This window comes from Coturnix japonica, chromosome 21, assembly GCF_001577835.2.
Source record: "Coturnix japonica isolate 7356 chromosome 21, Coturnix japonica 2.1, whole genome shotgun sequence".
NCBI lineage: Eukaryota > Metazoa > Chordata > Aves > Galliformes > Phasianidae > Coturnix > Coturnix japonica.
Window position 1 is genome coordinate 1721284 of NC_029536.1, and position 27009 is coordinate 1748292.

Below are 27009 nucleotides of genomic sequence, written 5' to 3' on the forward strand. Positions count from 1 at the left end.
CAAACATTGCACAAAACCCACAGCAATCAGCTACAGCCCCTGGGGAACATAAAGGAGCAGATCATTTGCACAACACACCACCCTTCCCTCGTTAAGGCACCGCAATCTCAGTTTACTCTTTTCAATCTTAATTGCTGTGATAGCGCATATTATTCAGCATTGGAACAAACTGCTCCCACCAGCTTCCCCCATCATAAGCAGAGCTCCTGCACAGGGGTGGGGGAGACAGAAAGAAGGACCTCACCATGTCTGGTGACTTGGACCGAGAGCTGCAGTGTTTCATCTCCAAGGCACCGATCCAAACCCAGGGGAGGGGGGGGAATGCACACAGCTGAATGTGATTTACCACATATTGGCTCCTTGGTGGCCCACGTGAAAAGAATTAACAAATCCTCATATAGCTCTCATTTTAAAAGGATCTTAAATATTTATCCCTTCATCTCACAGCTCGGAAAAAGAAATTCCTGCGTGGTTCCTGTGGGAATGGCAGTTAGAAGCTGTGCTTTTTCAATAGGTCACCCACTAAAAAGGGCTCTTATCTGCTGTACCAGGAAGCAGAGCTCCCCAGGGAGGAGGAGAATTGAGGATGCCCTTTTAGTCCCCAGATATTCGCCTTCTTTCTGTGGCGCAGCCCCTTGCAATCTGCTGATATTCCTAGAAAAATCCACGGTCTGCTGAATAGCAAAAGAGCTGAAAACAAGGGCTCGCTCCAGCTGGCAAAGGGAACGGAATACTTTGCTCAAGTGTCAATCTGAAGCTGCAGCTCACAGAAGTGCCTGTGCTGTGTTACCAAAGAGATGTGGCCTTGACCCCCATTAGGAGCTCAGCATCCCAGGCCTGACCAGGTAGTGATTGGAGCTTCAATAATATCAGGTGTCCATAAAGGAATAAGAATTACTTCCCTGGGCTGTGGGGGTATTTCTCTTGTTGTCCTTTGGTAGGCTACATCCATCAGTTGTAATCCGTTTGTGGATGGACCCGTCTTCCTCAAATCATGGGACTAGTGGGAAGAAAATCAAAGGAGCGATGGGTTATTCATGACTCTGCCTTTAGACAAGCTCTCTCCCTCCCTCCACTCCCACAGTCTCATGCTGTCTGTAAACTGTGGAGTTTTGGCCGTGCTTCCAAGGGATGTGCTTTAGAAACTCTGTCTGAAAACAATAGTGGACAAGTAAATTAAGAACAAACAACCTTGAGAAAAACAGCAAGAAATCCGCAGAACTGAGTTCGGTTTTGACACCAGTTGGAGGAAGGAGCATCTGTACCAGAAAAATAAACAGCAATGTTACTTCATGGATAAAGGAGGACTTTGAAAAGGGAGGGCTAATAAACACTGAAGAGCAAAGAGATAACATTGCTCTACTAAAGGAATTCTCCTTATCTAGACAGGCCTGGGAGTCTGTTCTTCCATGCACAGATGCAGCGCCTCACATTCTGCTGCAGATATTAATGATGTTTCCAGAGGATCCTTTTGACCATGCCCTGAGTTTTCCATTCTGTAAAGCTATTCCTTGCCCTTGGTGGAACAATGCAGCACTCAGTGCAGAGCTCCTCCATGGTATTCGAATGCCCACCCCAGATACAGCAAGGAGCCTCCGAGGGGTATCAGCGGCTGCTCTGAGTTTGCTCCAGTTTTAGCCAAGTCACTGAGTTGTGCTGAATAAATCTTCTGTCTGCTCAGATGGAAGTTATCCCCAGTGGCTGTTTGTATTAATTCAGAACACACTAAACCTTTGCGTAAGGAAATGCTGCAAAAACTACATGGTTGTATCACAGCAGTGATGATAAATGGGGTGAAACCTCCAGATCTCAGGATGGGGAACAGGATTTCGCTCCCTGCAAACTCGTGTCCTCACTTTGCCCAGAATAATGGCAGGTTTACAAAACCAATTTTCCATGAAAATCCAGCTGCAAGAAAAGCCTGCTCATGAGACCGGCTGCCAACTCAAATACCAGCCTCCCAGCTGGATTAGCACAGCACCTGCCAGGAAAAAACTAAGTGACAGCATGAATAAAAAACTAAGAAAGTAAAAGTGGTCAGATTTGTTATGAAGCGTTTCCTGAGGCTTTGCTAAAAGGGAACAAACAAGGAGAGAAGCACATCAGCTCCTTTGTATTCTAAAGGAAGCAAATAAATTCCTCCATAAGAGGAGACTGAGAAGGAACATCTTCATTTGGAGGCTGATCAGAGCAAATAAAATCAATGGTGGCCATTTGAAAGTGATGGCCAAGGCTGCATAAAGCAGCAGGGTCCACACTAAGAGTCTGAGGATGCACTGAGAAGCATTCACAGCAACCCTGAAGACTGCAGAAAAACTGCAACCAGGAGAGCCTGTATAATGGCAAGAACAAACCTCCTGCTTTTGTAGGTCAGTTGAGAAATGCGAGCTGACATTTCAGTTAGGAGGATTACATAAAGCCCATTAGTTTTAGCATTAACCTGTCTCAGCTGCTGCCCCGTGTTTAAGGTTTTATACCACAAAGACTCAGCAAGATCTTTCCCTGTCAAAACCAGCAGAGCTGCATTTTGGGAGGAGGCAGAAGACCCACAGAAAACATGGAGCTCCACATCTCATTTCCAAAAGACCTTTCAGTCTTTATGAGAAACCAACTAGTAAGAAACAAAGTTATTCTCTATCCACGCTGAATAACTAACAGCTGCATTTGCCTTTTGCTTTTTAAAGGAGCATTTACCCATTGCTGTGCCATCTCCTCACCTCTCTTCAAACTCTATGTCAAATACATCCTTAATGATGACACCTTCAAATGAGCATCTGGAGAAAGAACATGTATAAGAACCAGAGCTCTGACCCAGGGCTTTCTCACAGCACTAAGGGATGGAGAAGAAGAAACAGCCATATCCATAGCTACCACATATTGCACAAGGATTCCATCCATTCAAATACTTGCCATCTCTTTGCTAACGAAGAAAGATAGCAGAGGAACACAGTATTGTTGGTTGGTTGGTTTTTCTTTTCTTAAATAGTGCTTGCAAGGTATAACAAACAGCATCACTTGTGTATAATTGTGTCATTAAAGATGTACACCACACACGCAAACACATATGGATACATACACACCCTACAGGTGGCCACTTCTGCCAACAGTAACTTTACAGGACAGAATCACCAGGTAATATTTCTTCAGTCAGACAGTTGGAAAACACAAGTACAGCCAGATCCACATTTCAGCTACTGTTTGTACATTCATTTTAATGCTCAGGAAAATATAATTTTATTTTATTAAGTTCTGCTGCAAAACAAAGAAACGAAAACCGAAAACCCTTCTCATTTCTTAATTATGACTCTGTTTTTCTTTACACTTTGATTGGAGCGTTGAACACCTGCCTTTGGCATCATGGTTAGAAAGCTCAGGAGTCTCTGAACGCACGGTTGTGCAAAAAAAGAAAACATGGAAGAGTGTCACTTAGAGAAGTTTTTGTTGTAACAACGTATTTTCTCCAATCAGTGCTCACTACTTTATCTCTAAGGCACACACACACTCTGTCTCTAGGATCTCATCACAGCCACATTTGTCTGTCAGTCCAAATCTCGTCGAGCCTTCAAGTGCTCGTTCAGAGAGCATGCTGTCGTAGGACATGACCTCCCTACCACTGACAGGCAGCAAGGAAAACCAATGGCCACGGCTGATCTCCGGTATCTCCTTGCACAAAGCACAAGCAAACGCTTTACCTGCCGAGGTAGAAGGTACATCCTCCTACAGCATCGCCTTCAGAGCAACGAAAGGCTGCAAGTCTGACACTGCAGGGCACTAGACACGATGCAGTCACTGGAGCACTCCAAACTCCAAACGTCTGTTGGCCTCTGGGCTGAAAGTCTCTTCTGCCTCCAGCAGACAGCTCAGCGTTCTTTACTTCGTGTCTTTCCAAAGGACAGGCAGCACAAGGTGAGGTGGCTGCCTGCCCTCCAGCACCATTCCTTGCCCTTACAGTGCTACAAGTGGAGGACACTCCCACCCCTTCACCTAAGTCACATTTGTTTCCCCCCCTCTTTCACAATGGCTTTGCAGGTAGCCAGACCGAGCAGCGCTTCTCATCTAAAATGCAAACAAAAAGGATGTAAAGGAGGTGGGAACAGAAAGGGAAGCAAGCATATCCTTAGACAAAGATCTGAATCCTCTCCCGGATAGCCTGCCGGCAGATGGGGCACACAGTAAGGGCTGTGCTGCAGTCTGGGCAAGAGCCATGTCCGCACTGGAAGACCAGTTTGATTTGGTCATCGATGCAAATAGGGCAGGTGATGCGCTCTTCCATCTGCCGGTAGCGGTTCTGCAGCTCCTCCATGAGCTTCCTCTGATCTGTGGATTCAGAGCTGGGGCTGCACTCCACCTCGGTGCTGTCTGCAGGGGTGGGAGAGCAGGGAGAGTTAGTTGCTATTGTGCTCTGTCTCATGCAGTGTCTCCTTAACCAGACTGTCACTCCAAGAGCAGCAGTTTGTTCAGTCCTTATCCAGGGATTCTGGATAGCCTGAAATGATGCTTTTTATCAACTGGCCAGTGGTGCTTTCCTCTCTTCTGCTGCTTAATCCAAGCTGTCTGATACTTCCTGCCTTGCTGCTCTGCAATATGTTGGTGCTACCTTTAAGTAAAAGCTTTCAAAGCTGGTTATGACGTTTTGCCACACAGTCCATGAATCCTCACACTGATGTCAGTACTGTGTTCTTTCAACCTCCTTGATTACACTTTGGATTTAATTTTCCCCTTATGTCTTTCAGGACACACGAGGTATGAAGCAAGAAACCATCTGACATCACCTACATCAACATGCATAGAAGCAGCTACACGAAGCAGAGTCCTACAGTCAACACTATGCACAGAATTCAGTGGACCTTAATGAGATCCTTGGACCCTGTTCCTCTGTGCTTTTGTCCAGGCATCAGGACAGAAAACCTGATTCCATGAAGGACGAGTTTAACACTAATGCTATGGGTACCAGATCCCCTTTCCTCCCCCACTCCTGCAAAAAAAATAAGTTAACTCTATTTCTTATGTTTTGGGCTTTTTACCCCCACTGAGAACCACTGATTGCTGCTGGGACAAACACGTACAGCAAACATACCTTGCTTGAGTTTTTTGGTTATTGTCACTTGACATTTGATGCACTTCTTCATTCTTCTGGAGCATTCTACCAAAATGATAGAAGGAGTGATACAATTAAGCCCACTGCTGCAAGAACAATAGGAAGACAATAGACTCGAGAACATGGCCTGAGGACTCCCTGGATAATCAAGAGATGGAAATCAGGACACTGCCTTCTATTTTTGAGCTACATCCTCGTCTCTCACTTCAGTCTATCCTATGCAGTAGCAAACACAACACGACTTCTCAATGCTCTGTGTTGCCAGAACTGCTGTGCTATGGATGCCATACAGCTCTCCATTCTGTGGCTCTGGACACTCCATCTACAGTGACAGTGCTGAAATCATGCTGGGGCTGTTCCAGCTCATGGACAGCTTTGCATCCCAACAGACTCTGATTTATGAATCAGGGAGGCTACGTGGCAGAACAGGAAAGGAAAAGAAAGACAGAACGGACTTACCCTCACACACAATGCTGTGCTGGCATGGGAAGAAATGGATGAGCAAGGCCAGCTCTGAGCAGACCAGGCACTCTGTGGGGACTGCCACACTTGAGACACTAAGGTTGGTCATTGTGTTGGGGGTGGTGTGCACGCGGCGAAGGCTGCAGGTGATGGCTGAGCAGTCTGAAGAAACCTGCTGTTCCCTGCAACCGAGAACATGTAATCAAATTCAGTGAGCTGATAAAATCGTTTTGATCCCTGGCAAACAATTCCATGTGAAGACAAAAATGCAGATGCTCAGGTAGCACAAACTTATCAATCTTCATTGCACTAGTGAGACCAACTCAGCCTCCTGACAGGGAGCTATTCCACAGGACACTGTTTACCTGAATTTCTGCGAGAAGTCTTTGATGATTTGGACAATCCTTCCGTCTGTAATAAGGTCTAAAGGAGACTTTCCCCGATGGTTTGCATAATTAATATCTGCTCCTTCCTGTGCTAAGTAACACGCAATTGCAGTCCCAACATTCAGCTCTGTGTTTCCAAGAAAGCCAGAAGCCTGCAGCTAAAATACATTAAGAAACACACTGTTAATAGAAAGATTCTGTTACGTAGCTGTACCAAGTTTAAAATTAATCATCATAGTGACTATCTGAAAGCACAGTTTTGCATTCACAAAATGCAAGATGATCCTTCAGTGTATAAACAGCAGATTCAAACCTTGTGTTCCTGGAACAAGTGGGCATAAAACAAGTCCCAACTGGTACTGATCATTACTGCCCATAGTAAGGGGTATTCACTTCTTCAGTCAGCAGACAAGAGCTACAAAGTGTATATTGAAAGCACCACAGTGAATATCAGCTGATGGGCAGCTGGCATGTGGAACCTGAAATGGTAGCTATTTAAAAGGCCAACCTTGTGTGCACATGATCCCAAACTCATCTGAAGTCAAAAACAATTTTCTGCTGACATGAAAGACATGGGCATGTCCTTCAGCCATGGCCTGATATCATACATCCATGAATATGGTGTAACACAGATAAATCCAGTTCAGGCTTTAGAACAACAAAGCTTTCATCATATATGGTATGTCTCATCTCTCACACATCTGCAGATGAAGAGCAGATACTGGGGTGCTTGTGGTTTAGCTGGCCTCTTATTTTCCATGCCATCAGACAGAAATGAATTTCTGTGGTTCGGGGGCATGAATTAAACCCAAAGATTCTTGGCTCTGTGAGCAGATTCGTGACCTTTCCCATGTCACGCAATACTGACAAAAACATTTACAGGACAAATTGGTGCATTATGGGAAGCTGAGCATACTCTCAACCAATCTATTCTCCTATAAGCAAGACTGTTTGCTTCCATGTGCCTTAACAGGACAGACTCTGTGCTATTTCATTGCCTTCCTCCACCTATTTAGAGTTCATTCCACAATCATCAAGCATTCTCCTGCCCTCAGTGCTGGACTTTCTCCTATTCCCAGCTCACCTTGGAAAACAGGGATGACCCCATCTCCCCTTCACGCTTCTCCATCAGGACTGACATTAGCTGCTGTCGTTCCAAGGCAATGTGCATGGCCGTGTCCCCATCCTCATCTTCAGCATTTACATCACTACCTTCACTGACCAGCAGTTGTACCAGCCCTACATGTCCCTGGATGATAGCGAGGTGCAGAGGTGTTTGGTTCCGGCTGTTCTTGACATTGACATCACAGCGACCCTTGAAGAGAAGAATTGAATCAGACAAAAGGAGCTGTTGCTGCTGCTGAGTTTGACCGAATAAGAGTACTGCAGTTGTGCTGCTTGTTGATGTCCCAGCTCTCAACTCCATCTTCAGGACAGAAATGTAAGTACCTCCAAAATAATGTTCTATGTTTCAGCCCTCTGCATCTGGGCCACATGACCAACACACCTCTATACCACACACAGCATTAACTCAGCAGTGCCTAGGAGAAAGTATGGGATTTGTTTTGCTCCTTACCTCTTTGATTAGAATTTCTGCCACTTCTCTGTGATTATTGAGAGCAGCGAGGTGCAGGGCAGTGAAGCCATCTTCTTTTTTGGAGTCAACCAACTGTCGAGCTCTTGCTAGAATCTTCTTTATGGCTCTGTAGTGTAGGAGGTAAACCAGAGATAGAAGTTACTCAATCAAGAAGGAAAGCAATGCAAAAGAAACAGGCCTGCCTCTGCTGATCAGCAGTGATGAGTGATCTTTACATTTAAAGAAGCAGCACTGGGCCTGTTCAAACTGAGCTGGCAGATGTGATGTTCATTCACTTACAGCTTGTTGCCTTTTAGAGCAGAATAGTGGAGCAGATTGAAGCCTTGGCAGTTCTGGACAGTGAAATCGATGTTGGGTACCTCAGTGAGAATCTCAATGATGACTTTGTAATCTGCAGTGATAGCATAATGCAGGGGGGTGTCTCCATGAGAATCCTATAAATGAACACCAAAGCAGAACATAGGTTTATTTAAGAGGGTCCAATTAAGTACACTGTGCAAGACAGGAACATATACAGTCTTCCAGGTCACATTAACTCCAGATCAAACATCACTGTCATGCAGAGCAGTTTTGTGATGCAAGACAAAAGATGCATCTTCTCCCCCCAACCCACTCCAGAAACAAAAGAAAAAACATCATCACACACAGAACACCAAAAGGAACCCAAAACTTACTGGGAGGTTGACATCACAGTTGAGTTCACAGAGGGCCTGCACCACTTCTGTGAATCCTTGACTGACAGCAACATACAAAGCTGTGCACTTTGCATTGTTTAACAGGTCTGCACCAGCTCCTTTAGCAATAAGCACACGGGCAACATCAGCTTGGTTTCTGATTTAAAGGCAAGGAGTAAGACAGAGTCAATGTATGTTTGCACCACTCCACCTCCTTTTAAAACAGTCTGATTTAAATCAATAAGTATCTCCCACTCTCAGTAATGAATTCTTGGCTTACAACAGGCAACAAATCAAACTAATCCCAACCAACTTAACCTCACACATCACTTGATCTGATTCCTCACAAATTTTATAGCACAGAAACTGACTTAGCTGTGGACTGAATTAGTGTATTTGTAGTCCTGAAGCTTATGGGCCAATTTCTAATGAAGTAAATGTAAGAAGTCACCCTCTTCCCCTTCTCACACGCCGCACACAGGTGGTTTATGTGCATCTAGGAGTGCCCTTTTTTAGCCCTTTCAGTCTCGTATCAGAGTGCAAGAAAAGATCTCCTACCCAAAAGCTGCATAGTGCAGTGCTGTGTCCCCCTCTTCATCCCTCAGATTGACAGTGGCGTGTGCCTGCAGCAAAATCTTCACAACATCCAAATGCCCCTGATAGGAGGCGATCTGTAGTGCAGTCCTGCCCTGATTCTTGTTGTCGACCTACAGGGAAGACAGAGATATAGCAAACGTCAAGGAAAGACCTTGCCTTGAGTTCAGTCTCAGCAGGATGACAGTCACTGGCTGCAGAACTGTGGTGTGCTCAGAAATACTGAGCAGAATCTGTGCTCTGTTGGCTCTGCTTTATGTACATCAACTACAAGGCTGACTTTCTCCCTAAATATTCCTAAGGGGGAAGAGGAGAGCACGTTAATCGAGAAAGGAGAATGAAGCAGAGCTGGAAGCCAGGGCTCTGATTGCAGCACTGATGCCAAACCCCTCTATGCCTGCAAGCAGAATAGTTCTTGACATTGCAGCCAACTATTCCTTTTCTAATTGGAAAATGCATGAGGAGATCAAATTGGCTTCGAAAATGCCAAGTCCCCATTGCTTAATGTTACTCCAGGTACTTTACCGGGCATGGTGCTGGAGGGTAAATCAGTGTCGAGGTGCTGCAATGAGATTTCTCACAAAATTAAAGGGACTGAAGAACAAAAAGAGGCTGTATGAATGGCAAGACAAAAAAAAAAAAGGAAAGGGAGCTACTGAGATCAGCAGGAGGCTAAAGAGAAGAGATGGAGGAGCTGGCAGAACCTCAGCTGACTGGCAAGCAGAACAGCTTTATTCTTCCTTGCAGCTGGTTCTATGCAGCAATCAGGAGAGCAGGACAGGCAAGGCTTCCCTTGATAGACTCATAACTATGGGTGAGTTGCTCCAGCAAGGAGGCTTTAGAGACCACTGTGTTATTCTTACATTTACACAAGAAAGACAGTGCTGATAAGCTGGAAAGCCCTAGGCAAGCAATTCTAACTGGCACTATGAAGTGATGAGCCTCTCCTTGGTGCATACCAGAATAGAAATAAAATATAAAATAGATATCTAAGAGAAATAAAGAGTAACAAGGCATTCCAGACTCTTGGCACTTTCTTATCTGAAAACAATCACGCACGTTCAGCTCCTCCTACCTCCAGAACCCCCATTAACTTCATAAATAAGGATGGAGATGGAACCTTCCAATGGAGCGCTTGAAAAAGCAGCTGTATGAGTAGATGGGTTCCTAACAGTTTGGCACACTGCGAGAATATGAATTGTTCCAGCAAGCCAAGTCCGGTTCCCTGCTCCAGTCAGACACCAGATAAGGACACTGCACAGACAGCATCAGAATCTGGGCAGCTTTTCTCTTTCCTGTTTCCAACAGTTCTACTTAGCAAGGTCACGTAAGGACAGATGCATTCAGTCACACACAACCTGCTGCTTTCTTCTCCAACAGGGCCTTGATTCCTGCACATCTGGCTATTGTCTTTGTATATACATGAAGCACTAATTCTACAGCTGCAGTGTCCATGTAGGACAGCTGAGAAATGTAACACAAGGTCTGAGCAATCTATCCTTTCTCTCCCACTCCTCCGCTCATTCAAATACAAAATGTTATGATCTCATTTTAAAGCACATCAAAAAGTAAAAATTGAGGATGTCTTCAAAACTTGCCTTGTCTGGATACTTCTGAAGGAGCTCCCGGACTTTGGCTGCATTGTTGAGTGCTGCCCAAATAACCAAACACCCCGCGTGGTCTGATTCCGTCTTCTGAGACAACAGTTTCTCCAGTACAGTAATCAAAGTGCCTGGACAGGAACAAAAACAGACACAGGTTAACTACAGTCATCCTGGATGAGCACAAAAATACCTCAGAACATTACACAAGCTTTCAAGCATTAATTTTCTCCTGCAGGGAAATGCAGCAGAATAGAGCAAGAAACTGAAACATTTAGGCAGAATCAATTAAGGCACAGACTGGTTTTGGAGCTTCATCAAGGGAAGAACATGTAGCTGGAATTTAAAACTGTGGAAAGTGTAGTGCTTTTATTACAACCACAACAAACATTTTCAACCCCCAACAATCCAGACATCTCCATTCTCGCTATCTCACTTTTTGATTCCTTTGCATTCTCTGTCGTCATGAGATTTGCTTCCTCATCTCTCTGATAGGCTGTCAGGCAAGCTGGATTAAATGTCCAGGACTGGTCTCCAACTGACACTCGAAGATCTCCATCCCCATACACTTTGATCACTTTGCCAATGTGCCCCAGAGTCTGCAATTAAAGGACAGTAATGATTTTTAAAAGGAAAGATGAGTTATGCTTTTTATCTCAGAACCAATGCAGTGCTCCTAAGAGAGGTCTTGCAGGCAGCACCCCTGCAGTGTGAAAAGAAACACTAAAACACCCACAGACAGCTCCCACTTTAAGGATGCCACAAAGTTCTCAGCAGTTTCTCTGTTATTGGTTGTACATAAAAAGGGTTTCCCAGACAAACTACAAATATCTGGAAAAGGCTGATGAATCAACAAACCAAGAACTGATAGAACTGAGATTAGGAAAGGTTTCCTCTGTGCCTTTAACTACTCTGAGCCCAGTCACCATTATTAAATGCTGAGAAAAAACGAGGGAGTTGCTGGACAGTCCTGGAAGTGATGCATAACTCACAGGTGCCATTTCGTCTGTCCACTCCCCATGGCCAGGTTGGAATCGTTTCACTGTTTCCATGTCATCAATCACTCGGACAACATCACCAACCCAAAAGGTGTTGAGCTGCAAGAAAATAAAGTCATAAGTTTTGGAGAGATTAAGCAAAAAAGAAAAACAAAACAAAACATAAATCTATAAATCAATAAATACACACATACATGCATTAATATATATGAAGATATAAGTCTAAATTATCAAAAATCAGTTGTTAACACTCTTAGCACAGGAAATACTAGCAGTATATTTCTTTGACACTCGTTGGAGATGCACTGTGCCCTAACACAGCACGCTAAGTTGACAGCTATTCCCTGCAGTGTTTTATTCTGGCCAAGCTCAGCTCTCAGTACATACCTTAGTCAGAGCACCAGGATGGAAAGTCCAGCGGGTTTCACTGTTGAACTGGACCCTCACATCTCCTCTGTCTGTGATTCTGTGCACAGTCCCTGTCTGGCCAATGAACTTTGGAGGGGGAGAAAAAAAAGCAGAGAAAAATCCCTACATAAATTGCATTCTGAGACAGTGACTGACAATGTGCTGAGAGAATAAAAGCAAGCTGTAGCATACCTCAGCCATTTTAGGATTCCAGCCCCCATGGCCCTCCTGCATCTCCCGCAAGATGTCGATGTCCAGCAGGCATTTCACTTTGTCCCCGTGCTGGAATGGATGCCTGTCTGTGCTTTCTTTCCTCTGCAGTTCAGCTGGTTTTCCTAAAGAGAATGACACCATCCACATACATACAGGATGTAGTCATAAACTTTATGTCTCGCCTGCCTTTGTAAAATGGTTTGCACGTTAACGTAAGGCTCAGTGGGTGCAAGATAAAGCAAAACCTTTTATCTAATTGTAGAGCATGCTGTACACACTCTATGGGGCAGCATGATGTAGGTCACAAAGACTTTGTTCTTACTTGATAATGGTATGAATTAAACATGAGGTAGTTCTGAGAAGACAATTTAGTCCCTTCCCAGAAGAGAATGTGTTTGGATGAAGCCTGTCCTGTCAAACATCAGTGACTGTCCTCAGCAATGCAGTCACCCAAACCGTTGTTCAGTGGGCACTCACACAGTGCTCAGAACGAGTTCTCTTCTCTTTGAATTAACAAAGCTGACATTTGAATCAAACTCTTTGCTCTCGGATGCAGGCATTCCCATGGGAATTTCACAGACCTTCACTATCATGACTTGACAGAAGACCCTTGGGGCCCTCCTGTGGGATACAGCTCTGGGCATCTGATGATCTTATGTGACCTTACCATTGAAAGGACAAATAACTTTGTTAAACACCCTGAAATAAAACAGTATGTTCACAAATACGTATTTTTTAAAGCACAGGCTACGCAGAAGTTTTCTAAAGCCACATTCTCATGTCCTGTACTCCAAGCAAAATGGGCTTCAGTGTCAGGAAATGGCAATGCAAGTAACAGAATTGTACCCACGCACCTAATTTTGGGAGATGCTCTTTGTAGTAGAAGCCACCGGATGCCTCCACAGTACATTTCAGGTCCACTTTTCCCTTGTGTCCAACTCTGTAGACATTTGTGGTGCCATCAGACCATGTGACACTGGCCACACTCCGTCCAGTCTCTACATCCCAGCCACGAATATCAACCACACGACCAGTTTTGCCTTCACCACCTGGTATAAAGAAGAGGGAGGAAAAAATAATATCCAGCTTGAATCTTCCCAGAGTCATGGCACCAAACTGTGGCAAAACAGAAACATGATGTTGTAAGATCTGCTCAATTCTTTAATCCTTCCGAAGTACTTGTGAGGTGGAGGATTCAATCACATTCCTCAACTAGATGCTACTGTCTTCAACACAGACACACAAGGTCTTGTAATTAATACACACCTTTACCAGGACCCAGTGTCAAGAGTTTGCAAGGCTACATATTGTCACTGCTTATACCTTCCTTCCTTAAATGGAATCAGAGCTGCTGTGCTGGTGCTATCAGGAATCTAAGTTCTGAAGAGCAAACAGCAGATGGGGACAGCTCAAAGAAAAGGCAGCATCAATGGAGAACAGCTGAGCACCTGCCCTTATATTCCCCCTCAACTGTTTTGCACACAGCGCTGCTTTCAGGTCACGACCATCACAACCAACACAAGTCTCAGACATGTAAATGTTGATCTGATCTCAAAATAATGGATAAGCTGGACTGAGCATAAGCCTCTTTTGCTCTCAGACTCCACAAGTAAATCAAGTCCTCCACTGAACCACAGAGCTGCAGTAAATGGTGGAACCTTTGGACTTGCAACTCAATTATCAAGAGGAAAATGAAGCTGTAAACAGTACAGTATGTACAAAACTCAGAGCAGGAACACACAGCTACACTGTCATAACCTTAAAGCACTGCACAGAAATTGTTGTCAGTGAGTTGCAGTCATTATACCCCAAGAACAGCTCTAGTAAAGGCACTTTACCTCTGCATTTTCAGCCCAAAGTTACAATTCACACAGAAAAAAAGAAACCATCTCCAGCAACAATAACAGATAATTCTCCATTAGTGCTCCACGTCAAAGACTATTCCTCTTCACTGTTCTTAAGTGTCCAAATAAGAATATTCCAAAGCCTTCCATGGGAAAAAGAAATACTATCACAAAGTCAGACAAACCTCAATTCCCACTCAGTGGAAGCTCTTTCAGGAGAAGAGAGGCCTTTATTTCCTTGTAACATGGTGTACATTTACAGCTCTATATAAAACCTTTCAGGATGGCTCCCATGAGTATTTACATCTATGAAATGGGAGCAGCAAAACTTCCACACCCTGAATGAACGCATACAGTACATCACAGATACATTTCTAAACAAATACAATAAATAATGTTTCATTCGCTAAAGGACAGAGATCTGCCTCATCTGAACAGTTCCCCTAAGAGCTACTGCTCAGAACATGCATTTTCAATGAGCAATTTGGCAAAAACAAGGGGAAAATAGTCTAACAGTCTCTATAGGCCATCTCAAAAGCAGCTTACCATCCTGGTTACCCCATTCCCAGTCTGGGCCACGTACTACTTTAGCCCCCTGGAAAGTCCCTTTTAACGTGATGCGAGTCAGATTCTGTCGAGGACTCACCAGGACTCTGAAAAACAAAATAAGAGAAAACAAATTGATTATTGCTACTTCGACTCTATAAAGCTTTGCTCCATACTTACAGCAAAGCATGGCTTGAGCTCTGAAAAACATGTAAATCATGAAAAAAAGCAATTAAAATAAAAGAGACTTTGATGCTACAAGCTGGTCTCAGCAGGAAGGTCAGAACTCTTAGGTACTGTTGCACTGATAGCACAGAGACAACTAGTGAGTAATATACCGACTTCCAGCAGCTCTCGAATCCCACTGTGACTTTAAGGCAAAGTCTATGGGTGTTACTACAGTGTACACTGCATGAAAGCATTAATGGCTCAAGCAGTCTCTTAGCTCAGTCGTGAGGAGTTCAGCACATTTCATAACTTAAGCTGCAGACCGCACAGCCTAATTCACTTTCTGAAAAGCAGAGCAGATTAGAGTAGCGTTATGGCTAGACTGTTTCCAGGATAACAAAGACCTTTATCTACCCAGCAGTCTGTATCTCAAGCACACGCACTGATCTTAAGGAAACTGAGGAAAAAAAATTACCTACGTGATAGTAAACAGGGGGTCTGACGTCCTGTTAAAGCAGCTTCCAACTCCCATAGCGTTACAGCGACTTCTCTGCTGGTCTTTCTGTGTGCTGTTCTTAGTTTCTGTTCCTTAGCAGAACGCTTTTTGTAAGATACCAAGCCACTAAAGCCCTCACTGACCTGCTTGGTTTGGTCTCCTAGGGTACAATCTGCTTTTCTAGGTGACTGCAGAGGTGCTGCAATCCATACCCTTAACTCTCCATCTCGTCCTGACAGGCTCCCAGCAACTCCCAGCCACAGCAGCTGCTCTGCAGGGCGAGGGGGGGAGCCTACCAGGAATAGGGCTGGCCTCAGAATACTGTGTTCATTTCCCATCTAATGCCTCCAGAGAGAAGGTGGAGACTCAGAAGGATAAAAAGCTTATGCTTGAACTCATTGTTTACTTATCCATCAAAAGCCTAAGTCTTTTACCTTTCTTAACTCGCTAACATATCTCCTACCTGTGCTTTACATCCCTTTACATCCCAGTGTATTTAAGAAGAGGGAGATTATACACATGTTCTTCCAATAATTTATTTCACATTACCCAGATCACAGCCCTATGTGAGGAGGAAGATGACCATATTTTTGAATGGTTGTGTCATATCTGTGCCTTAAAAAGGGACACATTGCTACAAGACTGGTTTCAAAACCAGCATGGATTTGTGTATTATCCCACTCCAATGCTGACCATGTCTTGAACCTCATTACTGACCAGCAGCTCAGAAGAATGATACAAGATCCAGATGCCCTGAGCCAACACATCTTAAGTTTTAATTTAATTCAGCATGTTTTCCTCCAAATGCTGGACAAGAGCCAAAGTTATTAGCGTGTTGCAGAAATACCCAAGGGATAAATTTAATGACTGCAATATTGCCTTTAATAACAATTTTAATTATTACAGCCATTCAAAGTCTGCAGTCATTTCTGTCCTACAAATTCCAATGATATTAAATTACTCTGGAGTCCAGAAGACACTTGGGAACATGTTCCGTACAGAATGAAGCTATTCATCTCTTCAGCTCGCTGGGAACCACCCCCTGCTGATACTCTGCCTGTGCTCAATTCTCACTGAGGTGTTTACATCTCACATCACTGAGAGCCACGTTAGCAAAACAGCATCATCCAGGCTTTACAGATAGGATTTACAGGCATAAAGATCCTGCAGAACCTACAGGTAAAAACTGACATCAACACAAGAAAATGCAGATTCTCTAATCCTCCCTAACAAAGCCTTCCTGAAGCACTTCCAGCAAAGGATAAAGGATGCTCTGACAGATGGCGGGCTCCAGCATTAGCCCAGGCTTTCATTATAAGTGACCACAGAAGGAAGGAAGGAAGGAAGGCTGGGCTGTTAAAGCTGCACACACTTGCTTGTGAAAAACCTGGTGAGTTTTGCTTTGCTGTCTTGCTTACAGAGCCTGACTTACCTTCCAATTACTAAGCATACAAAATTCAGCAAGTGGATAAAAGATCATGAAAAAAAAACAATGAAATTGAGTTGCCCAGCCTTTTAAATAAAGAAAGAAAGCCACACTCAGAATTAAGCCATAAGGTGCAAATCAAATAAGATCAATAAAGAATGCCAGCAATTGCCAGACGTCAGGAGGAGAAATTCAAATGGCAAAAATCTACAAAAATCAATACTTCCCACTACCAGCAGTTCAAAGTAGGTCATTTAAGACCCAAAATAGCTTTCAGGTAACGGTGTCTTCAAAACCTCTTTAGAAAACTGATTGGCAATGCTCTGCAGTGCCTGTCTGGACTTAAGGCCTCTTAAGACCCTGGGATTAGTGAGCTGCTACAAACAGGTACTTGTTGGTCGTGCCTATGTTTAGCTGCACAGGTGTCATGGGGTAAGGATGGCAATGAGTGTGCAGGTGGCAGCAGCTCAGTGTCATCTCTGCAGCTGTCCTGCCAGAGTTCTTGCCTTCCTCTTTCAACAGATGAGCAATGGGAGCAGTTACAACACTGGATCCACGCTTGTAGTCCATCTCTTCACAAAGGGATGAGACCAGGGAAAACCTGCCAAGTTCCAGCTCTTGATCTCTGGTTAAAAGGACAGTGGATGTGAAAGCTCTGGAACACAGATGCACTCCATAGGGCTTAATAGGATAGACAACTGGGGATACAATCATTAAGCACGGGGATACATCTGTAAGTAGTCCCATCATTATGGGATGCTGTCGGATCTGCTGGGATGTCCCACCCCAATCGCATAAGCTTTCTTACTAAGTAATGCTCTCATAGTCCCTGCACAGCACTTTGTCCAAGTCTTGAAAGCACACAGCACTGTGCTTGAGGCTGTTCATGTCCTCATTTCAGTAACCATAAGATTGCCATTCTCTGCTGGAGAAAGGAGGTGAGGGCCACATGATCTCTAAAAGATCTCAGTGCTGTATTGCAGAGCCATTCAAACAACTGCAGGTAACAACAACAAGAACGCAACAAGAAAAGCCAAATCCACACAGCAGTGACCATGCTTTTAAATATGCAGCTTTATAGTCTTTGGGGAGCTGCCAAAGGTTCTCACTTGTACATTATTGAGCAAGAAAAAATGGAGATGAATGATCTAAGCAACAGGATCTTCACAACACTGAGGCTTCAGTGATTCATAAGTAAGCAAGTTTTGTTCTTTGAAAAGGATGCTGCATTGCCTGGGGCAATGTGTCTTTGCAGCTCAGACCTGGTTTTTACTCTCCCCTTTTCCAAGTCTCCCAAAAGCCGTGCTGGCATCTGACAGGCTCACTTTGTGTCCCCCGTGTGTTTTGTAGCTTTAGGGATTATTTTGTTAATTATTTTTATTAGCTGCCTGATAGTTCCTGCTAACATGTAGCAATGTCTTAGTGAAAAACTTCCTCCAGAGAACCCAGCAGTGCTTAGATGTTTTGCAGGCAATATTCCAGAGCGGTGCTGCAGTGTATTGGCAAAGTCAGACAAGTCACACAGGACAATCCTAGGTCTGGCAGGTTTACTGGCAGCCTTCCACACTCTCTTCTCACGCTGGCAGCAAGCAGTGTACTACCTAATTAAAGCAGCATCCTGGATAAGGTCAGATGAAAAGCAAATTTTCTTTTCAAGGCTTATTTATGTCTTTTGCCATCCAGGTTCCTCAGAAAACGAACCAATTTCTGCAGCATTGCTCAGCCCAAAGATGCAGCATCTCACAGATTTTCTTGAGTCCAGAACTCAAACAAGAGAAGCAAAGAGACACCCCTGAGCAACCACCTAGGGTTAACTATAATACTGAGAGTAAAAAATACACATATATATTTCCACTAAACACACACAGTGGAAATCATGACGCTCATTTCACAATAGGATCTGTCTGGATTGTGATATTAACACAAGCTCGGGAAATATCCTAATCTGGTGGATAAACACAAGCCTTAAAGCTCAGAGACCATCTCCTGGGACAGCAGCATCACCCAGTAAACGGGCCTCCCCCTACAAGCACCACTTACGGCTGTGAATGCGCTGTCTCGTAGCGCTCAAAGGCATGTGACAGGTCGTGCTTGTTGTTCATGTAACACTGTGTGCACAGGTCATAGTCAAAGCACATCTTGCACTTCCACCGCATCCCTCGTATGCCGTGCTTCTTGCAGCAGTCACAGATGATGTTAGGATGACGGACACCTAGCAGAACAGAAACAAAGGGACATAACCCCACATGAACTTCAGAGAAATCAGGCTGACAAGGCTGTCAGAACTGTAGTAGAATATTTTAAGGGGAAAAAAACTAAAGTATTTTACTGCTGCTCGGCATCAGTCCACAAACAGTGGCAAAAAGCTCACGTGCTAGCCAGTGTTATACCTGGTACAGGTGGCTGTACAGCACTAGAGTTTATGCTCCATTTCCATGCCACACTTACCTATTTGTGCGTTATCATACAGAAGAAGGTCATAAGCTCCTTGAAATCCAGTCCGATAGTTGGTTCTGTTGCCTTGATCCCACTGCACGACCACAGTCTTATCCGGGGTGGTTGGGCTGCCTGTCCGACCAATCTCAACCACAGTCCCAACGTTCCCTTCACCATTGTCCTGGCTGCCCCACTTCCAGTCCACTCCACGAACTACCCGCATCCCAACCTGCATGCTGGCATAGGGGTCCAAGTCCATTGCTCTGCACAACAACCCTCAGAACTCCTTCATGGAGGCGGCCTTGGAGACGGACAGCATCAACAGCATCGCACCCAGCACCCTCTGCTGCATTTTTAGCACACCTGCAAAGGCAACATAAGATTCAGTGATGTCATCCAACACATCACAGCAATAACTTTTGCAGCAAGGCAAGTAGATGCCATTCCAAACACATACACAAACTCATGCCGAGTTAGCAGGGCCAGCAGGTTTTCTAGATTTCCTAAACACAAAGAACTCGAATCCCATCTCGAAGTATTTATCCCACTCTGCTGTAATCACCATCAAAAGAAACGCAGAGTAAAGTAATGACATAACTGAGATCCATCTGACTGCCTTCCATACAGCTGCATTGGTGAGCAAATCGGAAGTCGTGTTTCTTCATAGTATTGGGGTAAATTTAACACCAACCCCACAGAAATAACTCAATAAATAAATGCAAGAGATTATTTTCTTCTCCTCAGAATGACCAGGCTCCAGAACAGGCCTGACCTGCTGAATAGAGAAACCTGGATTTTATTTAAACACGCACCCTTACAGCTTTAACACACATGGAAGGATGTGCAAATTAGCCAGACCACACAGGCACAGAGAAATCTGCACCAAAAACCCAAAGATTCATTGCAGAGCATTGGGTGTGAGGGGTGTGAGCAACTCTGCTGCCATTTATCAATGTAAGCTATAGCAGGAACAAGAGGGGGTGAGCAGCTGATGCAGACTGGGATCAGTAGCAGCTCAGGACAGCCCTTCCTACTGTTGTCATGACAATCAGTAAATGAGGTGAATAGCACAAGAATGCAGCACATCCACAAGTCTGAATTAAATCAAATCGATTGTCAAAGGCCAGTTTATAGGTTCACAGATCTCTTTACTAGAACAAGACAGGGGAATACAGTACTGAGACAGGAGAATTTCAGTACTGAGGGCCATTGCTGCTGCTCAGACTTCTGGAACAATCTGCTCCAGCAACGTTTTATCTTGAGAGGGAGACCCAGAGATGGCCAAAAACATCTGTAACATCCACAATCTTCTGAAATATGAAAAGAAAGCAAACAACAAAACCAAAACTCACACACAACAGAAGAACAGAGAGCCAACGGCCAAACTGTGCCGCTTCCAAACGTGCAGCCAATGTCAGCAAGTGGCACAGCACAGAGGAAGCACAGCCAGGGCTGACAGAGCAGCTGAGCTGGTAGGACGTGTGTGCTCAGATGCAGCTGCAGCTCTGTGCCATGTGACATGCAGTTAACACAACCGCCTACCAATACAGCAAGAGAAACCACCGAGGCCTAAAAATAAACCCTTCCTCCAGCCAAACATCCCCTTCTGAATGTATGGAGGAGTAATGTGATGCAAAATCGAGTTTCTAACATGCAGCGAGCCTGATTTCTGTTCAGCTATAGCAGCTTTAGCTTCAGGCTTTTTCTGCTGCGCATCGCTGTGACATCCCAACACCTCTCACGCAAGCAGCACCAAAAGCAGATGTCCTTGTGAACTTCATGGCATCTTCGGTTCTAATCATTGCAAACAGACGCCTCAGGCAACGCTTTCATCTCCAATCCCTCTGTGGAGGTGGATGCAATATTGCTGAGTTCGAAGCACACCAGTATTCATTGCTTTTAGGAAACTAAAACCTCATGAGATTGTTACCATCTCAGAAATAGAAGATCTCATTATCAGAGAGAAACAAAAAAGACCACGACAAACATTCCTGTTTCATCCAAATGAATGCTCCAATGGCACCTGCGAACAGCAGGCACAGAGCTCAGCAGCTGAGGGTGAAATCCTCCCCTTGGTGAACCCCAGGGGCCTGGGCAGCTGCTGCAGGAGCCAAGGTTCCCTCCACAAATTCCCAGTCAGGGACACAAAATACGTAACGTTGCTGGGAGGAGAAAACACTCTGTCCTTTGCCTGACAAAACCAGGCACATGGACACTGCCCAAAGCTCACTGTCTGTTTGCTCAGTACCTCGTGTGTTTGCACTGCGCTCACAGCTGTGCCACGTAGCCACAAACCCACTCTTCCCCATAACCTTTTACCATGCAATGTGTAAGAGAACTTAAGCTTTTGCATCCTCAGCACAACTGGGAGGTGGGTAAAGAAGCTTATTTTAATTAGTAGCGGATCCAAGGAGTAATACATCCTGCTTTGAGGCCCATGACCCTGCCCCGAGTTCTGTTCTCATAAAGGTGTGAAACAGCAGCAACAAAAACCACTAACCATGAGCTTGAGTTTATCAAATTGGCTGCAGCAACTTGTGTCTCAGCTGTCTCCACGGCCTTTAATTCACTGTGAAACAGAGAAGGCAGAAGGAGCCTTTGAGTCTTCTCTTTTTACCTTGTCTGAAGTTCTGCTCTTTCAGTCTGTTCATACTGAGCCCCATATGGAAATATATATTCTAATTCTCTCCCATTTCTTCAGAGCCACATTTACTATCTCAGCTCAGACAGTCTCTTGTTTTCAACCAGCTTCCCTACTACTGCTGACAGGGTCACATAAAACCCTAATAACCCATAAATGTATCTCTGGTATAAGGACTAATCCTACATTGTAACACATTAGTAAGATGTTTTGCTTTCAGAATAGCTGTTACAATACCTTATTACTTTACAAACATTGGGCTGTAACGCTGCCTCATAACACAGCACCACTCCCACTTGTTGATGTGGAAAAGCACACAGCCAGACTCTTTTCATTGTTTATTGTTTTCCAGATCTCATTCCACAGCCCATGCTCACACAAAGAGCAGCTCTGTCAGATCACGTCTTGTTTATCCACTGAGACTGAAGGATGGCGACGGAGTTGCAAAGTTAGGCAAGCAGGAATTGAACACTGTAACAGAGCGGTTCTTTTACTTTCCAAGCCCTACTGGTAAGAGCAGAGAACAGATGGCCAAGACAGTGAGCACACTCCAATTGAAACACAGTTTGGATTTGGCTTGGTTTATATCCTAGAAGATGAAAGAAAGCTTAAGGCAACAGAAGCAATGCTGGAGATTAAGGCAGTGAAGGCCGCACCTCTCTCACCCAGCTCTACTCTGTATCTGTTATTGAAGTGTAACACAGCCCCGCTTTGAGAAGGCATTTCCAAGTCCTCATCTCCAGTGGCTCAGACAAAGAGGGCAGAGAGAGCCAAGAAATACCACAGTGCCCGACCACAGCTCAGCAGACACAAGCTGGGAGCTTTCCCAGCACTACCAGATCTTCCAGATTAGAACCATGGCACCATCTCAGCCGCTCTGTAGCAAATTTAACCAGCAAGAATTAGACTAAATTCATGAAATTCCTCCTTAGCCCACCAGAAGGGGACAGAGCAGGAAAAGAAGAGCAGATGATGCTTCCGTGGGTAAAGTCTCACTATCAGCTAAATGAAGCCATCCTTACTGAAAGGCTATTCTCAGCAGAAAGAAAACTTAAAAATAGGGTAGCTGCTTTTTAAAACCCATCAACCATGAAAAAGCCTGAGTGAGGTTAAACAATTTCCATAGCCCATACCTCACCTGCTCTCAAAGTATATTTAACCGTATTACATAAACAGAACAAAGCAGGTCATTAATATGCCTTTGCTCGGGGATTAACATCTTGTCATTTCAACTCCACTGTAATTGTTTTGTGAAAGAGCAGGGACACATCCTGAAATACTGGGACACGGGGCGAGGAAACACTAAAAATAACTTGCTAGGCTGTGTGCTTAAGGACAGTCCCACTGACTGCATTTCACCTCTGCAATCCACACTTGTCCTTTACAGACACCAGCCTGGTGATCCCTTCTGTCTCAGCTGAACTTTGCATTCAGCTCATACTGATCATATTCTTGTACTGAGCAAGACGAGAACGTTGCCTTCCCTTTCATGCTGTGCTCTCTGTGGTCATCATACCCATTTATTATTTATTCTTCCAGCTTCATAAAGGATACTGGCTTAAAAGCAGCAGCAGCTTTGTTAATGTTTTGTTCATAATAACAGTAATTTTGTGCAAATCCTTCTATAAGAAGCTTGACTCCTCGCCTTGAAATCTAAGCACTCATCTGCACAACCTCAATCCAGGAGGACCCGATTTCCTTAGTGTGAAATAATGAGTGAAAAAGAAAGTGGCAGAGTAAGCCACACTCCCTGCCACCAGCAGCAGAAATACAACTGTATTTTTAATGAATCAGCCCAGTGTTGACTAACAGACTACGCTGACGGAATACTGAGTTGCAAGTAGGTCAATATTTACTTTAGCCCTTACAAATGAGAAAACAATCTCCAGGAGACACCACAGGTCAACCAAAAATCAACAGCTGCCACAAGCTTCCCACAGTAGATGCTGCAATGGACCACAGGGAGGTGGAGGACCTTTTGTCAAGACGGACATGCCTGACATTGAGTTACACGTCACCATCAGCCCAATGCTACGAAACTATTTCCCTCCACTGAGCACAAAAACTTCAGTCTTCAGATTGGTGGGATCAGTGCACATCTGCTCACTGGAGAATTAAGAGTGATTATAAGTGAAAGTTCACACTGGGCATCTAGTGCATCTCTTATTACATCCCATAAGATAATTGCTCATGAGCCTGATGAAATTTCCTTCTGGCTTTTGATGAACTGTGCTCTCTCCAGGAGGGAGAAAAACATATCAGCTCCAGCCATTTGCTTTAATTGAAGCTGACAGCTTGCAGATTGCTGCCTAAAGCCTCGAAAAGCTCAGGAGCTGAGCAAAATCTACTTTTTCCTCAATAGCGTATTTCATAAAACCAAATACAGCCCATCCAGGGAAACTGAAAAATCTCTGCTACTTAAAGAACGAGCTCAAGTCATCTATTAGGAATGGCTCAGATGTAGCTAACTGCGCCTTGTGGCAAAGCATGGGCTCAGCTGCCTCAGGAAAATCCCTCCCAACCTTATTTTCAACTGCTTCAAAATGCAGAACCACACAGAATCATATCCCCAAGTCCAGAAATCTCTCCTTTCTTCTGTTCCTGTTTGTGCTCTTACTTAGTCATTGGTCTGATATTTCTCAGAGGCAGGAGTACCTGACCTCTAGCAGGTGGTGCTGAGCCCTAGGCAAAGTTAGGTTGATGTGTCCTTCACACTGGCTGTCAAATCCTATTTTGCCATGAAAACAAGGATTCATTAACTTAAAAATTCACAGACCTCCAATCTACTTACACAACTGCCTTGTCTGTCCAGAACGGCAGTTATTTCCCCTAGCAAGACATTAAAAACCAGGATGCTAACATTACTGCACGCATAAGAATCAACAGGAGAAGGGAACACGGAAATCAAGTTGATGGGGCTGAACAGTGGGCTGAGCAGTGAATTGGAGAAAACACGTTGTTATGATTCTGTAGGATGGTTATTTGTAGGTTTTAGATTCAGGTGCCCTCAGTGGTGATTCGACAGGATCAAGAACCATCTGAGAACAAAACTTTCTCCAACTTTTTAGAATGAAAAGAATCCTCCTGCATTGAGCAAATTGCAGCATAAAACCATGTGAACCTCTGCTGAGCCTTGAGAGCTCATCCTACTAACCTCCAGATTCTCCTTCAGGCTTTTATAACAGTCAACATTGCACTCCTGCCATTTTCCAGCCTAGAACTCACCCTTTCTGTGCACTGGAAGCAGATCAAAAGGTTTAAGTCTAATCTATCCTGACATGCCTTTGGCTAGAGAGACATCAGCTGCGTAGGAGCAGAATGAATTGACTAGTAAGCTGTTACTTTCCTTCCTGGTACTCAATAAAGGTTTGCGGGTCAGTACATACACCAATTCTCTTACAATTCTGCACATTTTAGGAGCACAGATGTCATCTTTCAGCTCTGGATGGCTTTAGAAATGGAAATTGGAGCCACGGTTATGGATGGGATTGGTGACAGAGCCAATAGAACGTATATCCTCATTCTGTTCTCCAGAACCTGACCCATAGTCACATACATAAAAAAATAAAGAAAGATAACAAGGAAGAACGTGGATCAAGGTCCAAGATCAAGCCATTTACTGTCCTGATAGTACAGATACAATTCCACTGCTGCCTCTTCCCACATTCAGCTGGTCTAAATGCTAGAAGACTCGCTCCCTATTCTGGGATATTTCAAACAAAACTACAGAGGGAGCAGAAACATTTAAATTCTGTAAGTTTCCCAAGGAAAAGAATCTGCCCATTATTGAGCAGATACATGTCCCTCCCCATTCCAGCCTGTTATTTACCTGACTGAAGTACACACACCCAGCCCCTTCTGCAGCAGAAGAGCTCTCCAGTGCTAATGGAACTATAGCTTTGATAAGAATCAAAACAATCAAATAGGCAGAGCAGTTCCTTTCCACTCCCAAATACCAACCACAACAACAGGAGTTACGGGACCACGAGTCACCTGATATGCCATCTATTGCCAAATTAACTGGCCACCTTCAGGAAGATCTTCATGAAGGGAAACATCACTGGCCCAGTAAGTGTTATGTGCTCTAGATACAAAAGTAGACAGCTGTAACTCAGAGCATAAAGCAAATCCCATACAGGCACGCAGCTCACTAGCTCTGCCAAGGCTACTGAAGCCTTCTTGTATAGGATTTCTGCAATCAATATGACACAGATGTGCATTATTTACAGTAAATGAGGCTCTCGTTTTATTCTTACTCAAGAAAGCAAGTTCTAGAGTTGAGCATCAGCAAGAAAATCAGACCAAATGCACACACTGCTTGCAATACAACTGAAGCATCTCCTTTAAGTTTGGCCTCTGCTGTCACTGCTATTTGCCATCTTTTCTGAACTGACAAAGATCACAGAGACATGGAGGGGGGTAGGAAAAAAAAAGTTCTGAGTTATATTCATAACACAGTATATGCTCCAGTGATAGAAAATGCACGGCAGGAATAAAGCTGTAATGTCTCAGTCAGTTTTCTCAGTAGCAAGTGAGGACATCACTACAGAACCTGCTTCAGAGCAGGGAATAGCTGCATTCACAGCCTGTGGGGCAGCTAGCACTGATCATCCAGAGGAAAAGAAGCAGAAATCACTCAGGAGCAAGTAGAGACATCCCACAACAGGATCAGCCATAGCTGAACACAGCAGAAAGCAAAGCAGCCACTGAGAGCTGAGCTAACCTACGCCAGTGGAAGAAAGAAAGGGAAGAAAATAAACGGGCACAGACCTGACAGAGAGGAGAGACAGCAAAACCCGCTGAGCCCTTCAGACAGCCGCTGTCCTTAATCGACGGCCGCGTTTGTGTCCTTCCCGTATTCATTCTCGGTGCAGGAGCCTGAACGCTGACCCGCTCCGCCGGCCTGAGGAGAGAAGAAAACAGACGCTCAGGTGACAGCACAGACAGGGGGCAGCAATGGATATGGACCCCCGGGATGGGCACCAACCGCGGCCCCACAAGCCATAGGGCCCATATGCGGATCCCATAGGGCCCATATGCGGTTCCCATAGGGCCCATATGCGGTTCCCATTGGGCCTCAGGCCTCCCCTGCAGCCCCGTGGGCTCCGTGCCCGCTCCAGGATCCCGCAGCCCCAACACGGCTCCTCCGCCGCTGTCCATGTTCCCCCTCAGGGCCGCGGCGCCGCCCAGGCCGCGAGGTGCCCGCACACCTCACTGAGGTAACCTCAGCCCGGACACACACGGAACCCCCACCCGCTCCCGGCAGCTCCGTCCCGGTGTTTCTTACCGCCGGGGCCGCGGCCGAAGCAGCGGAACAACCCGGTGCTACAACGGACCGACCCGCTGTTACAGCGGCGGCTCCTCCGACCCCGCTCCCCCGGGACCGCCGGCGCGCCCCGCCCAGGCCTCTCCCGCCGCGCT

The 27009-nt window shown here is 44.9% G+C and overlaps 1 protein-coding gene across 1 annotated transcript; it reads right to left on the reverse strand.

Annotated features, from left to right (window-relative positions):
* Positions 1-2952: 2952 nt before the first annotated feature.
* On the reverse strand, positions 2953-27009 carry MIB2 (mindbomb E3 ubiquitin protein ligase 2). The gene is made up of 20 exons (XM_015882185.1): positions 26876-27009; positions 26359-26491; positions 18960-19310; positions 18552-18723; positions 14422-14528; positions 12886-13080; positions 12011-12153; positions 11798-11905; positions 11405-11509; positions 10849-11011; positions 10410-10543; positions 8776-8924; positions 8218-8374; positions 7823-7977; positions 7523-7649; positions 7031-7261; positions 5926-6104; positions 5558-5742; positions 5078-5143; positions 2953-4359 (listed from the first exon to the last, which is right to left on the reverse strand). The coding sequence occupies exons 3-20, from the start codon at positions 19204-19206 to the stop codon at positions 4118-4120; spliced, it is 2865 nt and encodes a 954-aa protein (XP_015737671.1). The 5' UTR covers positions 19207-19310; positions 26359-26491; positions 26876-27009; the 3' UTR covers positions 2953-4117.